This window comes from Protopterus annectens, chromosome 3.part1 (genome assembly GCF_019279795.1).
Source record: "Protopterus annectens isolate FY-2018-M chromosome 3.part1, PAN1.0, whole genome shotgun sequence".
Classification (NCBI taxonomy): Eukaryota; Metazoa; Chordata; order Ceratodontiformes; family Protopteridae; genus Protopterus; species Protopterus annectens.
In genome coordinates, this window is record NC_056732.1 from 1,539,343,770 (window position 1) to 1,539,360,585 (window position 16,816).

Below are 16,816 nucleotides of genomic sequence, written 5' to 3' on the forward strand. Positions count from 1 at the left end.
CTATACAGAACAGAGATACTTTGAGATGTCATAAGTGACATTGCAAGGCATTCACTTCGGCAAAGACTACAAGTGAAGGTACTCGCCACCTGAGGCATCAGACTACTGCATGCATGTTTTGACTAAGAAGAAATATCTGCAAAAATGTGATACCCGAAGAAGCATTCAGAGAAACCAGGATAAGAAGGCAATGCAAGAAATATACATTTCAGCACAGACCTGTGAAATGTTATCAACAATGTTTTTAATGAAGCAATATTAATAATGTGTGCACATCCATTGCAGAGATTAACAATCTTTGCACATTCTTTAGAAGTGACCTTTGTCATTAAACACACTGCTTAAAAGCTGCTGGCACATAACCATAAGGAACAGTATATTTCTCAGAGCTGTCCTTTAGTTACAGCTTTGGATAACACACAATGCATTTTCTTCATTTTTTCTGTCCCAGGTTGATCCTGATGTTGCTATTTTTTCCTTCAAGTTCTTACAATAAATCATACAGTTTTTACCATATGACCCTAAAATAAATCATTCATCTGATTACTTCCTCATATACGTCTTGGTCACCAAGTTTATCTTCTGATATTCCTTGTCTGTATCTGCTGGAGCCAGTTACCTTAGGAAACAGAAGAGTACATTGAATGACATGAATTATGTCAAGAGATACAAATACTGCACTTTTGTTTTCTATAGCAGGTGCTGGGATTCTCAAATAGAGATTCAAAAGCTAAGAGCACAAGTGAGTACACTGGAGTGACAGGATGCATTTTGTCTTGCTTATACCAGTATTTTGTATCTTCATTTTTTTTATAAAATAATAAAACAAAGCAGCACAAGTGTGAAATAGAAATTAAGCATATTGTACTATTGTAGTTCTAAAGGCATACACACACACACACACACACACACACACACACACACACACACACACACACACACACACACACACACACACACACACACACACACACACACACACACACACACACACACACACACACACACACACACACACACACACACACACACACACACACTTTCACATGTACGTGTGTGTGTCTGTGCACACGTGTGTGTTTTTTCTAACTATGAAAGTATATGTCTCTCTGTCTGTCTCTCTCTCTCTCTCTGAATAAATATGTAAACATAGGTTCATAGGTTCATAGAAGGTTACTAGGTTATCAGCCCTAGAGCCTTTACAAGCCTAGCCATGTTAATCCTAAGTATCCCTATTTGTTCTTTTGGGTAGTTTGCAGAATGAATTTATGCACAAACCAGGTCTCTTATCAACACTGGCTAGCCCTGTCCATGAGGGACATGGGTGCCACGCCAGGGGGAAATTTGCGGTCTCCCTTCCAATTGTCTAGGTTGATTTTGAATAGGGTCAGTGAGAAGCTCTGTTTTATGTGAATAAGAAGTCTATTCCAGAGAAGCATCATTCTCTGTGAGACATATCTGCCTGTCCAGCATGTTCTGTTAATGTCACAAGTTAGGTAGAAATCCCTAGCATGTTCTGTTGATTGTGGTTGCCGCTCAGGGGGTTTCTGTCAGTATTGTAATTTGTATGGAATTCTGTTTTGTCACAGGGAATAATAATGCATTTAGTTCTACACCTTGTCTTTGGCAGCAATCATTTGTTTGTGTTAACCTTTCTTGTAATATGTTGACCTCACTGAGGGACTTAATGATTGCTCCCAGTTTGCAATCATTAGTGAACTTGGTGAGCCAAAGGTCATCTACTTTGACCTTGACTTCTGAGAAATAGATGCCAAACAGTACCAGCACAGACTTCTGTGGTACTCCACTGATGACAGGTCTACTGGTGGAGATGGAGTCAATAATTTTGACAGTGTATTCTGTTTGTGAGCCAATTGGTTACGCATCCAGTAATCTAAGCATTAACCCCATATCTGGGAGAGTTTCTCAATAATGCCAGAGTGGAGAATTGTGTCAAAAGCCTTATCAAGGTCAAGATAGGCAGTGAGCACTGTCTTACCTTCATCCATGGCTTTGGTGACATTCCCAAAGAAGTCCACCAGGTTTAATAAACATGATCTATCCTTAATGAAGCCAAACTGGGTTGGGTCCAGTGTTTTGAAGTCACCTATGCCCTTGTTGATAAGGTCCATAATAATTCTTTCCATGATCTTGCACGTGAGGCTGTTTAGACTTATAGGTCTATAGTTTCCAGCGTCAGTTGATGACCCTTCTTTATGCAGCGGGATTAGTGTTGCTGTTCTCCATTCTGCAGGAACATAGCCTGTTCTCAAGCAATAATTAAAGAGACCACCAAGTGGGTCTACTAAGTCTTGTTTTAGATTGTTTAGTAAACAACCTGGGATATTATCTGGTCCCACTGAGCCCATGTTTTTGGCCTTGGGGATTGCAGAGATGACCTATTCTCTACAGATACTAGGCAGATGTCTGGTGTCAGGTATACTTTGGGATATGGTAGGTGGGGATAAGGGGGGGTGAGTTTGTGCTGAATCTGTCAATTAGCAGGTTGGCAATATCTTCCAGTGTAGTATGACTGATCTCATCTACAACCAGTTTGGCACATAGCTAGGCATTCCCTTTTAGACTTCAGATGTAGTTAAATAATGCCTTATGATTATCCTTGGTTAGGGATGTGATTTTAGTTTAATAATTTGCTTTACAAAACTTTACATGATTTTTGATTTTCTTGTTTAAGCTTAGGAGTGAACTCTTCTTCTGAAGAGTGGTATCCCCTTGCTTTTGGACAACAGTTTATTCCTCTTGTTATATAAACTGTTTATACATGAAAGTCCACCATGGTAGCTTGTTTTTATGGTGAAACCTGTTTTTGATCCAGTCATCTACAGCAGAGTTTATGCAGTTGTTTAAGTGTTTGATCAGGGCATTTGCATACACTTCTGAACAGTGATCATTGATTTCTGTGATTGCAGGAGGCATGAAGCTTTTAATACCATCGGTTAGTAGGCTGTAGTTAGCTTTGGCAATTTATTTTATAATTTTTGATCCTGTGAGAGAGCCAGTTCCAGTAGTTACTTCAAATGAGACTGATTTGTGGTCTGACATAACCAGAGAGGGCATCACACATGGGGAAGTACAGTGACCCCTATGTTGATGAGTACTATGTCCAGAACATTAGAGCCCATAGTGTGGATGCAGACTATCTGTTCCAGAACATTTGTGTTAACAAAGTCCAGGAACCTCTGGGTGAGTGTATTTATGTTTGTTTATGTCCTCCAGTCTATGGAAGGATAGTTGAAATCTCCCATGACTAAGGTGTAGGGCTGTATGGCGAGGGATTCCAGTAAATCGAGGTGGGCAGTGTGGTTATCTTGGTTCATGGTGGGGGATTTATAGCTAGCAATGATGTGGTATAGTACTTTCCCAATAATTAATTGGACATGGAGTAGTTTGAGAGAGTCATGCTGTTTGACCAATCTTGAAGTGTATTTGGTTTTAATGAAGATGGAGACACCTCCACCTTTGGTTCTTTGATGCTCATTTTGAGGGCTGCATTTATGGAAGGCATTGTAGCCTTGCATGGTCAGGGTACTGTCAGTGGCCTTGATCCATGTCTCAGTAATTGTACAGACATCAGCATCCTCAAAGGTGAGGAGTGCTTCCACGGAGTGCAGTTTCATGTTTAAACTCCTAGAATTAAGCAGTATGACCCTGAGTTTGTCTTGATTAGATTTTGTTGTTTTGACATTGCCTAAAAAGGCAATATGGGGGAGGCAAGGGCCTTTGCCAGTATCCAAAAGCCTAGCGGGTACAGGTGCAGACCGTCTCTAGCAAAACAGCATGGTCTGTCTACAATATCCTCAAAGGCTGACGGATGTGGAATCCCCTTGGACTGTACCAGAAGATGAGCCAATTGTTGAAGTCAATCATTTTTTGTTTATATCGTGTCATCATCCTCAGTGAGGGTGGGATACTGCTTAGGGCTAGGGACATACCTGTCTGGGACACATAATCAGTAAGATCAGTCATGCCTCCCTTCATATAGTCAAGAGATGTATGTCTCAAGTCATTCACTCCAACATGGACTATGACAGACTCATAACAATACTTGTTGTTGATTGACTTGAGTGCATGCATGGTTTGTTGGATCCTGACACCTGATACACAGCTGACCATGACCTTCTCCTTCTCCAGTCTGATGAGGGGAACATCTGTGTGTCTCACTGTGGAATTGCCTATGACCAAGACATTTGTTGTGTTTTGCCTTAGAGGCTTGTTTGTTGAGGCACGGATGTGTGTTTTGATATGTTGTGAAAAAGTGAAGGGCTGCCAGCCCAGCCAGATAAAATTTTATAAATAATTCTATGTGATTGTAAATATCAATATGATCCACAGGCTAGTTTCCCAAATGTTAAGAAAACTGTGTTATGTTCTGAGCTTCAAAAAATGTAACCACAGTGCACCCTGCTGGAAGGAAGCAGATAAGTAAAGGATTTTACATCTGTGATTGATCTCAAGCTTGGAGACAGAATGTCTTGGCTAGGAAATTCTTTCTATTGTCCTAAGACAGAGATAATTACTAGGTTTCACATGTAAAGTGTCTTTTATTGCTGTGGCTTCCTAGCAGGTGCAGATTACAAAAAGAAATGTTAAATTTTAAGTCTCTGTTAGCCTGGGAACTAAATCAGAGAAGTGTCAAGAATGATGTAATCTGAAATGACTCAGCAGTAATGTGTATTATCAATTTAAGGGCTATCTCAGAAAGTAAGGATAGCATTTTGTGTTTGTCTTCGGACCTGTTAACAACTCACCAGCATCGTGCCTTGCTCTGTAAGTAAAGTTATTTAGATCTTAGTATTTCTCTTAGAGATAGATAGAAATATAGCCAGATTAGTCTAGCTGTTTGCTATATTTATGTCAGACTGTCCTACAATATTATTTTAAAGTATTTTCCTGTGATTTCTGAACTCCCTAATATCACTGTGTTGAACTGACGAGTAGTGTCTTGTGTTTTTATTATTTATTATTAAATATTTTAAAACTTTTAACTGTGGCTGGTTTGTGTGTAGAGATATTTAAGCTCTTAAGAGTACTTGCCTGTATTTGGTGATAATGTACAAAGCCACTCCAATAGCCTTGCTGTTGACACACTTACTAATTGGATAATAATAATATTACACATTAGAATTGGTCACCCTTTGGGAAGGGCCTTATTAGTAGCTGATATAAGCAGTTAGTGGCAGTAATTTTTGCCTTATAGTCTGGGCAGAAGGGGGCATAGCTGGAGAACCTGCACCAACCTTCCCCAGGAGTGTCTGTGTGTTTGTATGTAACTCACATCTCAAAGTGTGTGTCAGCTACTTGGGTATGGACACAAAGCACTGGTTGGACAGAGAGGGTACTGGAGGTTTTGGCTTGATGATGTCTCAGTAATTGTGCAGACGTCAGCATCCTCAAAGATGAGGAGTGCTTCCACAGAGTGCAGTTTCATGTTTAAACTCCTAGCATTAAGAACCTGCACCAACTGAGATCTGAACCCTATATCTGTGCCAGTGAGGAGTCTTATTGGGGATCAAAGAGAAAGGGAGAAACTAGCCCTGACTGACTGTGAACTCTGTGTGCTTTTAAGGGAAATTGTACTTTACTGTGTGTGCATTTGTTATCCTCCCAGTGTGGATGCCCTTCACTGGTGATACTGGTGAGAATTGAGGCTCCTTGATTACTGGGCCAGTGCATAGGCCTCACATATGTGTAGTGGTTTCTTTATGGTTAGTGGTGAGTTTGGGTGGTGTGCATTTGGGAGATCTCTGTTCTTTTGGAAGGCTTTTAATTGAGTACCTCCATATAGGTTCATAGGTTCATACTAGGCTATCTGCCCAAGGGCATTTATAAGCCTAGCCCATAGTTATGTGGCTTTCGCCACCCCTTTAGTTTGAATAAAACTATGCCTATTATTTTGCTGTGCCTCTGTCAAGCAGTGACACTGAAGTAATCCCTGGGGTATATCTGCGATCTCCCATCCATTGGTCAAGATTCCTCTTGAACAAGGCCAGCGAAGTGCTCTGCCTCACATGTACCGGGATTTTGTTCCACAGCATTGGGAGTCTCTGGGTGATGAATCTGTCCCTCCAGCACGTTCTATTAATAACCGTGTCAAGGTTTAAGTCTCCCGCCCTTGTGGTTCTGAGGGATCTAGATTTTTTGAGGTGAAGCATATTCATCAAGTCTGGGTTTGACATGGCCTTATATGTCAGGCACAGGTCACCTCTGAGCAAGCGGTATGAGACTGAATAGAGCTGGAGTTCTTTCAGTCGGGCAGCATAAGACATATTTTTGAGACCCTTTATCCTTTTGGTGAGGAACTTTTGGGGCCTTTCAAGCTGCAGCAGGTGTTGGGTCAGATACATTCCGAACGGGGCATTGTACTCAATCATAGGTCTAATGAATGATGAGTACAGGGGGACGATGACCTCCCTTGATCTAGATGTGAATCCCTTCATGATCAGGTGGGCAATATAGAAGATTTTCCTAACTACTTTAGCAACATGAGCGTCAAACGAAAGGCTACTGTCAACCTGGGTCCCCAGATCCCTGATGACTTCTTCTGTGCTCAGTGGATTGCCACCTATATGGTAGCTAAGGGTAACCTTGTTTTTCCCGAAGGGTATGACTATGCATTTCTTGGCGTTTAACTTTAGGCCATGGCTCTGGCACCAGTTATCCGTTTCTGTGAGGCCCTTCTGAAGGATATCTGTGTCAGATGTGTTTTCGACTATGGCCCAGTTTGCAGTCATCTGCAAACTTTGTCAGCCATAACCCTCCTGTGTTTGCTTGTACTTCAGAAAAGTAGATGCCGAACAAGAGTGAACCGAGGACTGAGCCCTGTGGGACACCACTTGTGACAGGCTTTGAGTCTGACATGGCTCCAGCAACTCTGACCCTGTGGGTTCTGTCACTTAGCCAGTTTGCAACCCATCTTGTGATGTATGGGTTTACATTCAAGCTGATGAGTTTTTCGATGATACCTGAGTGGGGTATTGTGTCGAAGGCCTTTGCCAGGTCGAGGTAGGCTGTATGGACTGCCTTTCTCTCATCAATGGCCTTGGTGACTGTCTCGAAAAAGTCAACTAAGTTTAAGAGGCATGATCTGCCTTTGACAAAGCCAAACTGGGTTGGATCCAAAGTCTGCAAGTTCCCTATGTCTTTATTTATGAGTTCCATTATGATCCTCTCCATGGCTTTGCAGATAAGGCTTGTCAAGCTAATGGGGCGGTAATTTCCAGGGTCGGTGGAGGCACCGCCCTTGTGAATTGGGACCACAGTCGCCGTGCGCTACTCCTTGGGTACGTATCCTGAGGTGAGGCTAAGATTAAACAGCTGTCCTAACTGTGGGTTTAATTTGTCGTTGAGTTCGTGGAGCACACAGCCGGGGACACCATCCAGTCCCATGGATGATGTGTTTTTTGCCTTTGTGAGAGCAGTTCTCACCTGGGCGTTGGAGATGTTTGGGGGGCTACAATCCTCTGGTATAGATATCTCTCCTTTTGGGGGGGGGAGAAGTTTGCACTGAACCTGTCAGCCAGTATGTTGGCAATGTGTGTAGGTTCAGTAATCTTCACATCATTTTGAACTAATTCTGAGCATATCTGGGAGTTTCCTCCTAGGTTGCTAACATAGCTAAAGAAGGCCTTATGATTGTCTTTTGAGTCCTTGGTGATTTTTCTCTCAAGATTTGCCTTGGATGATTTTATGAGAGCTCTTAGTTTTTTACTTATAATGATCAAAGGTGTCTTACCTTTCAAGGATTTTGCTCTATCTTGTAGTAGCTTCCTCCTTTTGTTGTAGAGCTTATTTATGGCTGGGGTCCACCAGACTGGATGCTTGCCTTTGGTACAGAGAGTCTTAGTTTTGTTTGGGATTGCCTGATCCATGCAGTCCTGTAGGTGCTGGTAGAAGGCATTTGTAAGTGATTCAGCGGTTTGAGTAATGTTTTCCACTGGCTCAGGGGCCTTAAAGGAGACCACACTAGTTTTTAGAAGTGTGAAGTCGGCTTTTGAGAAGTTTTTCACTGTGGTCTTTTTTATTTCAGGTGGGGCGTGATGAGGAGCTCCAGCGAGATTAGTTTATGATCTGAACTCAACAGTGAGGGGTATACTTCGTGTGTTGAACATTTTGATCTCATGTTCGTGATGATGAGATCAAGTATGTTTTCTCCTCTTGTGGGGATGGTGACTAGTTGTTCCATGGCATTTGAGTTTATGAACTCCAGGAATCTTTGGGTTAGAGTGTTTGGGCTTGAGTAGTGTTCCCAGTCTATATTAGGGTAGTTGAAGTCACCTAGTATGATGGTGTTTGGAGATACATTTATCCCTCCAATGTTTTCAGGAAGGCCATGTGAGGTTCCTGAGTTTGAGAGGGTGGCCTGTAACATGCTACAAATTGCAGAGCAGTCTTGCCTATGGTTAATTGCACCTGGATGGTCTCCGATGCATCGCTTGAGGTGTGGGTGTCCTTTATGAATATGGACACCCTCCTTTCTTGATCTTGTCCGGATTTTGCGGCCGGAACCCATGATATGAGGTGAAACCTGATAGTGCTGGGGTGCTCTCAGGAGCCTTGAACCAGGTTTCTGTCACAGCACAGACATCGATGTTCTCCATATTGAGAAGGGCCTTGAGTGCGTGCATCTTGAGATTGAGACTTCTGGCATTGAGCAGCATTACCCTTAGTTTTTTTCCTTTATTGTGTTCTAGGGTGGTAGGTTTAGAATTTGAGCCTTGCCTAAAAAAGGCACTATGGGGGTGGCAAGAGCCTTTGCCAATATCCAGAATCCCAGGGGTGACAGGTGCAAGCCGTCCCTTGCGAAGCAGCGTGGCTTGTCCAGCATATCATCCCAGGCAGACAGACATTGGATCCCCTTTGAATGACACCAGAATTTAAGCCAATTATTAAAGCTGATCATCTTATCACTGTATTGTGGAATCATTCTAGGTGAAGGTAGGATACTGCTCAATGTCAGGGTCATACCTGCCTGGGCTACATAATCAGAGAGCTCCTCAATGTCCCTTTTCATGTACACCATCATGGACAATGACTGAGTCGTAGTTGTACCTGCTGTTGAGAGACCTGAGTGCTTGCGTTATGTGGCGGATTCTAGCGCCCGACAGGCAGCTTACTGTGACCTTCTCCTTACTCAGTCTGGTGAGCGGGACGTCAGTGTGTCTGACTATGGAGTCACCAATGACGAGTGTGTCTGGCATTGTGTTTGGCCTTAAGGGCTGTGACTGTTTGACACTCTGACTGTGTGGTCTATGTGTTGCATGTGTTGGGTCCTGAGGTGGTAGTTGTTTGGGTGTCTGCTTTGGTGGCCTCTGCTGTTTTGGTAGATTTTTGATCAGAGCCTCCAAGTATGTCTTTGTGTGATTATGTGTATGATTTGAAGTTGTGATGGTACTATGTGTGACTGGGTATGTATTGTGTGTGGTTACCTTCTCCTCCTGTCTGGTCTTGCCAGTTCTATGTTGAGAGAGCTCAGCCTCCAGTTTGGCCGTATAGTTGCATCTCTTGCATGTATTTGTGTTTTGTGGGAGAAGGAGAGGATTGTCTGTGTACATGAGGCAATTGTAACATTGCCTCAATATTCCCAGGTTCACCAGTTGAGCAGGAGAGGACACTAGCAACTGATCCCTCGACATACTAGAAGTAATAGATAAAAAGACTTTCAAAGGACTCCGGGGGATGTGGGTTTTAGGCTGGTGGGGTACTATCTATAATAAGAGTGCTTTAACAAGGTGCAAGTACTGTAGGAGTAAGTGCTAGGCTTTACAGATAGAGAATAGTCTACTTGGGAATCAAGTAGAGATGAACTTTTCAGTTATAGGATACGCTGGTTAGATCAGCAGTACAGCTCAAGGAAGGTAGTTTTAAGGGAAAATTTGAAGAGTGGAATTTAGGTGGCCCGAATAGTTTAACCTTGTTTAACTGCCGCTGCTCTTGTGTGGCAACAGTGGCAACTCCGCGCTAAATCGCGCTAACACGCGTTTAGCGTATTTTATATCAGGGGGCTGAAAACAGCTAGGAACTGGCCCAAAACAACCAATAGACTACAAGTTACTGGCTGAAACCTCACAAAACTGGACCAACAGGCAGCTCAATGCTTCCCACTCCCACTGGTAAGCAAGGGAACTTCCTCTCTTCCAAATTAGGCAAAGAATCAGTAACAGGAACTACAAACAAAGTCCAGGGATCAGCAACTCTGAAACTGGACTACTCTAGCTCAGTAAGGCGGGAAAACAAGAGATATATATATATATTTTTTCAGAAAACAAGGAGAAACAGATACAGCAGACACTTATACATGCTATAAATCGGCTATCACAGCCTACAGAAACAATTTGCAACAATTACAGATTTAAAAGTAACAAATTGAGATTTCAAGTGCAATAACAAGATATATGCAGAAAAACAATTACAATATATCAGCAAAGCAGGCGAAATACAGTCGCTAGGTAATTAGAAGTGGGAAAGCCACAAAAATATACTTAAATCAGGTAAAGTCGCTTTTTTATGTGTTTTATACGTGATTTTATGTGTCACAACCTTATTTTGTGTGAGAGGTGAGGTTTGCATGAAAGGTGAAGCATGTGTGCTGACAACCTGTTTGATGTCTTGTTTGTTTTTACGTGAGAGAACTGACTCCACTTCCACAGTGTATTTGCATCTCTCACATAGGGTAGTTTGCTTTAAGAGTAAATGGTTGTCAGTATACATGAGGCAATTACTACATTGCCTCAAGATGCCCATATCAATCAAGCTGACAAAAGAAATGATGGGAAACTGCCCATCCATTGTAGCAAGATTTTTCTGAATGTCTTATTTAGGTAGGAAGTGGGCTGGCTGGACTTAGTCACAGCAAAAATAAAGCAGTAATTCAATTAAATGCAGTTAACAAAGTGCAGTACTGACTTAAAATATACTTATTTTTCAGTTTTTTTTTCAGTGGAAACCTTAGATTTCAGTGCAAATGCACTCCAGACCTCTGGCTAAAGTTTCTAAAGATTGAACAGCTCCGGTAAACTGAGCGCAAACACTCACAATCCCAAGTCTTATATATAAGCAAATTTAAACAGTTTTAACACAACTACCTATGGAAAAGCCCCAAACTGAGCCTTTCTCCAGCAATTCCCATCTCAGATGGATCCCATGCTACACGCTTCTGCGACAAGGGTGTAGAGAGGCCCTCTTAATGTAAGATGGCTGGTTTCAGAGCACAGTAATATCAAACAGTCTAGATTCAGCAGGTCTGAATCTAGTCTATGCTATGTAAGGAAAAAAAAACACAATTTCTAGATGTGAAGGAGTAAGAGAGAGTTACTTAAAGGTCAAGTGAGAGTGTTAAGTAATATACTATTAGATGACCTGTAGTGGTACCACCCTCTGCACAAACTGACAGCTCTTCAAGCAGCTGTGAGCAGTGGAAGACTATGGAGAGCATTTCCTATAGAGGATTTTAAACTGGAGAGATTTGCTTATATGCAAGCACTGGGAATGACGTTTGCACATTGCTTTTATCCCAGCAGGATGAAAGACTTTTCTAAAGTTAAACCCTGAAACCAATCAGATAAAAACACAAAAAGCTATTGATCAGTAGTTCCCACCTTGGTTGCATTGAATTTAGCTCTCTGCTCCCAACAGAGTGCAAAGGCCCCCTCCCAATGTAAGACAAGCTGGCTTTGAGCTCAAGTGCAGTAATAAATGCTTTAGAACAGAAATAAGGACTCCTGCAATATCAAGAATCCTTGGAAGTATGTTCACTAACCCTGAGAAATGTTCACAACACCCCAAAACTTTGCAAAACTTAGAAATATTTGGCAAATTCAGAACAGCTTTTACAGAATACCGTTAAAATAACAACCTACGAGCAGTACAGTAACAAACAGATGCAGTTTCTTTAACAAGTGCAGGCTGAAAAACAGTGATAAATTCAACAAAATAAATAAATGCAGTACAGAATTGTTAAATATGACTGAAACAGCTAGAACAATTCCAAAAAAATATACTTATATCAGCTTTGTATTTCCAGATAGTTTTAGAAGCAATCCAGATCTTGCAGCCATAGGTGAACAAGCCAGGCACATGGAAGCTCTGAATAAATTAATAAAAATAAAACAATATGTGTATTGTGTGATTTGTGATACACAGAATACCTTGTGCTGTAAGGTATTTTATGTTGAATGGTCAACCACAAGACTTTCCGTCTAATGACCTGTTTGAACAGTACATAGTATTACACATATCACACAACATAAACGAGACTGCCAAACATTCTATTTTATTATTTTTTACTGTTTTATTTTGACTTTCAAGCACTATTTCCCATTCATTGCAATGGGATGCATTACTTGTATTGTTCATGCAAGTTCTGCATTGGCTTTACAACGTTTCTGTAAAATTTTATGAATGATCTATCTCATAAGTGGATTAATTCAGCTCTGAGACACTTTTTAATGTATTTTTTGAGGTGTTAAGTAAGTTTCTTGCAGCTCCTTAGAAGTACATTGGGGATGATTACATTTTATAGTTCAGCTATCATATAGGTAGGTATATTTAATTAGTTTAGTTTTTGTGAGCAGAGCAGGTTCACTTGCTAGTAATGCTGTTTTTCATTTAGCTAATTCTGGTTATCATGATCATCACTGTCATCAAGAACCAATGGGTAAGAATTGTTAGCCCATGTTAACCCACCATCTCAGTTAATCAGATCTACACCCACCCCACCCCCCAGGAATCATCAACTCGTGATTTAAAAATGTCAGTGTTCTCATTGTTTATTCCAGAACTCAAGAGCTCTGTCACAGAATGAGTTGATGGCATCTTGACACCTGTTTACATTTCTCAAAACTCTAGGATTACTGCCAGGTATACGTAATGTTTACACCTTGTGGTAACATTTTTACACAGACAGCTCTACCTCAATGCTTTTGCACAGCAATGTCCAGCAGCATAGTGGGCTATATCTATGGCCATGTAAGATGCTAATGAGGCATTCCTATGTAAATTCACTAGTGATGTGCCCTTCATAACTGCCTCTGGAAAATAATCTACTCACTGAATAATTTATAGAATTGCTTGAATGTGTAGATTAGCACATCTGCTCCTTGCAGCAATGAATATGCCAAAAATATCTCCATCCATTACAGTAGAAGTAAGTGTGGGGGAGTTTAGTAATAAGGTAGGGTTGGGAGGTCTGTGAGAGAGGGGCTACATGTGTGAGTGTATATATGAGTGAGTGAGTGTGTGTGTGTGTGTGTGTGTGTGTGCATGTGTGTGTGTGTGTGTGTGTGTGTGTGTGTGTGTGTGTGTGTGTGTGTGTGTGTGTGTGTGTGTGTGTGTGTGTGTGTGCGTGTGTGTGTGTCTGTGTGTCTGCATGGATGGAAGACTGATTGAGTGTGGAGGGGGCTCTTTATTGTGTGTGTGTGTGTGTGTGTGTGTGTGTGTGTGTGTGTGTGTGTGTGTGTGTGTGTGTGCATGTGTGGGTTGCGACAGCTGGCATACTTCCAAACACCCTGAGACTAATCAGCAGAGCTTGTAACATTGGGCTGGGGGAACTACTGGTCACCATGAAAATGACTTATTGGGGGTGGGGGGAACTTCTATACAACATGGATAACACACTTGCCTGTGCAAAACTTGAAGAGTAAGGGGATCAGGTGGTGGGGAAAACCACTAGCCACGAGGGATTAATTTTAATATTTGTGCCTAAATAGTACTTAATTGGGGTCAGTGAAGCCTCTAGACACCAGAGATAATGGTTTACTTACACTTGGGTTGGGGGAGTGCCAGATATCAAGGCTACTTTGGACATACTGCTGGATATAATGTACTCAAAATATGGTGTCAATGACTGATTGAAATCTTTCTTGATTTACGGTGGCAGGAAAATGAGACATTACGGACATTCAGATAACACAAGTACAGGTATGGGGTTTGTGTTGTGCATCTGTATATACGTGTGTGTATGTGTCTATGTTTGAATATGTGTGTGAGAGAATGAAACGGGGTGTCTCTGCTTATATGATGCCACAGGAAGGTTGATCTGCACTTTGAGATAGTTAACTGTGATTCATAGGCATGCAAATTAGCCAATGATGATGTCTTTCTCCATTGTGACCAATGTGTCTATGAATCTTGAAATACTGCATATTGTTAACATGACCTTTTTGCCTTGGCTCTTAATGTGATGCAAAAGCTGGTTAATTAATTATTGGGAATGATATTCATTTTACTTAGATGACTTTCATCCAATATATTCAGAAAAGAACCTACCACGACAAGTTTTATAAAGATTTCATCCAAGCCTCTTATATGTTAAGGAAAATAAGATTATTACTTTTAAATTTTCACTTGAGAACAGTTCCTTTACACTTCTGTTTTCTTAGCTATTCTTCAGTATGTTGTAGTTATTTTGGTCTTTAGGAAAAGATTTTCTGTTGTGCCAGGACACCCATACTCAAATTAAATTTTATGATGCTAATGAAAAATGGACTCATTTATCTAAAACTATTTTGGATGCATCCTATCATTTTGGTAAACAAGCATCATAAATTATAAACAAGGTTAGCAATGGCAAGATGTCATCCTTGGCTCCTAAGATATTAAACATAGCAAACTTTTGATCTCCAGACATTTTAGAAAATGCGCACTGTCTACATTTTGGTTACCAATAGTTTACGCATTTGTTCTTATTACACACAAACACACACATACACACACATGCGTGCACACGCAAATATATAGAAACCCTCTGCTTAGTCACTGCTGGAATCATAGAAGTTAATATTTATTAAAATGTTATTGTTTTTGGCCAAAATATTTAGTTTATATAGTACTTTTTAAAGTTTAATAACATCTCATTCACTATCCATGATTTTTCCATTTTAACATCATCAGGGTATATGTTGTAAAAATGGATTTTTTGCTATTCAGTACTGTTTAATACAAACTAAAAATGAACTTCCCAATATGAAGCCCTGTGGTACACCTTGAGATAGAACATGCCACAGAACAGTATTTTTCGAGTTTGATAGTCCAGGGCCTATTTGATAGCCAATTATCAAAATGGGGGTTGGAGGCTGGCATATTGGTTAAAGTGCTTACTTGCAGAAACACGATACAGGGTTTAATTCTCACTTATGGAAAACATGGCTAGTAATTATGAATGAATGTATGACTTATGTAATAAAGAAATGAGTTGGATTCCTAAATCCAGCCTTTTTCAAATCCTTAAGTATCAGCATAGAAACTTCTCAAAATCATTGTTTATCATCTCAATTAGGATCTTATGATTTACTGACTCCAAGATACAGGAAAGACTGATATAGACAAAATCAGCTTGAAAGTTTTCATCTTTAGCTGTTACCACATTAGTACCAAAGGCAAGGTTGGAAGTGTGGAGGGACTTGTTTACTGCATGGGGGTAACGTATTTTCAAATATTCAGAATGCTGCTTTTCATTTCTTCATGCTGTAGCATTTTCAAATAATTTTTTTCTGTAATTTGCCAATACATGACAGAAGACGTACTGGTATATAACTTGTAACTGAACTTTTATCTCCCTTTACTGGTATATAACTTGTAACTGAACTTTTATCTCCCTTGTTTTTCATGAATTGTTTTAATAACTGCTCTTCTGCATATATTATGAATGCATGCTTCCCTGAAACTAGTGGCGAATACATGGCCTACTAGCGCTGCAAAGACAGTAGCTAGTGTCTTATGATTTCTATTTGCATGCCTTCACAGTAGGATTCCTAAAAACACAAGTGTGAACACTGAAAAGCTCATTTTTATTAATACTATATACTTTAATGCTATTATGAAGTAAGCAATCTGAAATGTTGTCCTTTGAGCTTCTTTCAAAAATCTGAAGAATGTTCTATGGTTGTTTTTATTCCTTATGACAAGATTAAATTCTGTTTCAGCCCTTTCCTTCTTGATAATGTTTTTAACTTGTCTACATAAAATAATGCAGTTTTACTTCAGCACTGTGCTTTTTGTTTTTTCTTGCTAGTCACTATATTTTTGGTCTAGTAAAGTAATGTATAATTAATCCTCTACATTACATTGTATGTACTTGTTAGAATATTTTCAGTTACCCTGTCCCTGACTCAAATAAATCAACAAACTATTAAGCTCTTTTGGTCTTCTGAATTTTAAGCATGAATGCCAGTCTGTTTGTAGACTTTTGTTTTTAAATCAGTTTTGGTATCAACCAGAGGTGATACATGATTGTCCAGTATACACTTCCGTCCTTCGTTATACTTTCCAGTACACAGCAAATGAGTCCAAATTCATTTCCTGGCAAGGGAAGCTGAATATTAAAAATCTAATCAAAGTGGTTTCTGCTAATGCAGATGAGATAACATTTGTTTCTCGAGGTGACTTATCAATTATTTTTAAAAGTTTACTCTCTCTAATACATTACATGAAAGATCCCTTAAGGCCAATGTAATTTTTACTGTTTGACCTTCAAATACTTGACTAATTGAGGTCACCCATTAATGTTGTACTTGTTGTATCTAATTCTGTTAGGTCTTTGAGTGAATTATTGCAGGCCAGGGTGTATATATGCAACATAACTGCATATGATGCTGATCCAGTGTTAATTTTGGTCTTAGGAAATTAGTTTTATTCTGAGGATTACTGAAGGATTTCTCCTCAACAAATTTGAAGGCAATCTTTATAAATACACACACCAGACTTCCAACTTTTACACTGTGGACAATATCACTTCTTGGAAAAAGATTATATTCAGCAATATGGTCTACCCAGTACTCTTATGATGACCCTCACAATTTCA

At 40.2% G+C, this 16,816-nt stretch overlaps 1 protein-coding gene across 2 annotated transcripts in view; it reads right to left on the bottom strand.

Annotated features, from left to right (window-relative positions):
• Positions 1-279: 279 nt before the first annotated feature.
• The window catches only part of LOC122798556, an 892,023-nt gene continuing 875,486 nt past the window's right edge, over positions 280-16,816 (bottom strand). For both annotated transcript variants that reach the window (XM_044067611.1, XM_044067610.1), the window contains exon 7: positions 280-619. In XM_044067611.1, coding sequence (XP_043923546.1) covers positions 536-619 — 84 coding nt within the window. In that variant the 3' untranslated portion in view covers positions 280-535. The remainder of the gene's footprint in view (positions 620-16,816) is intronic.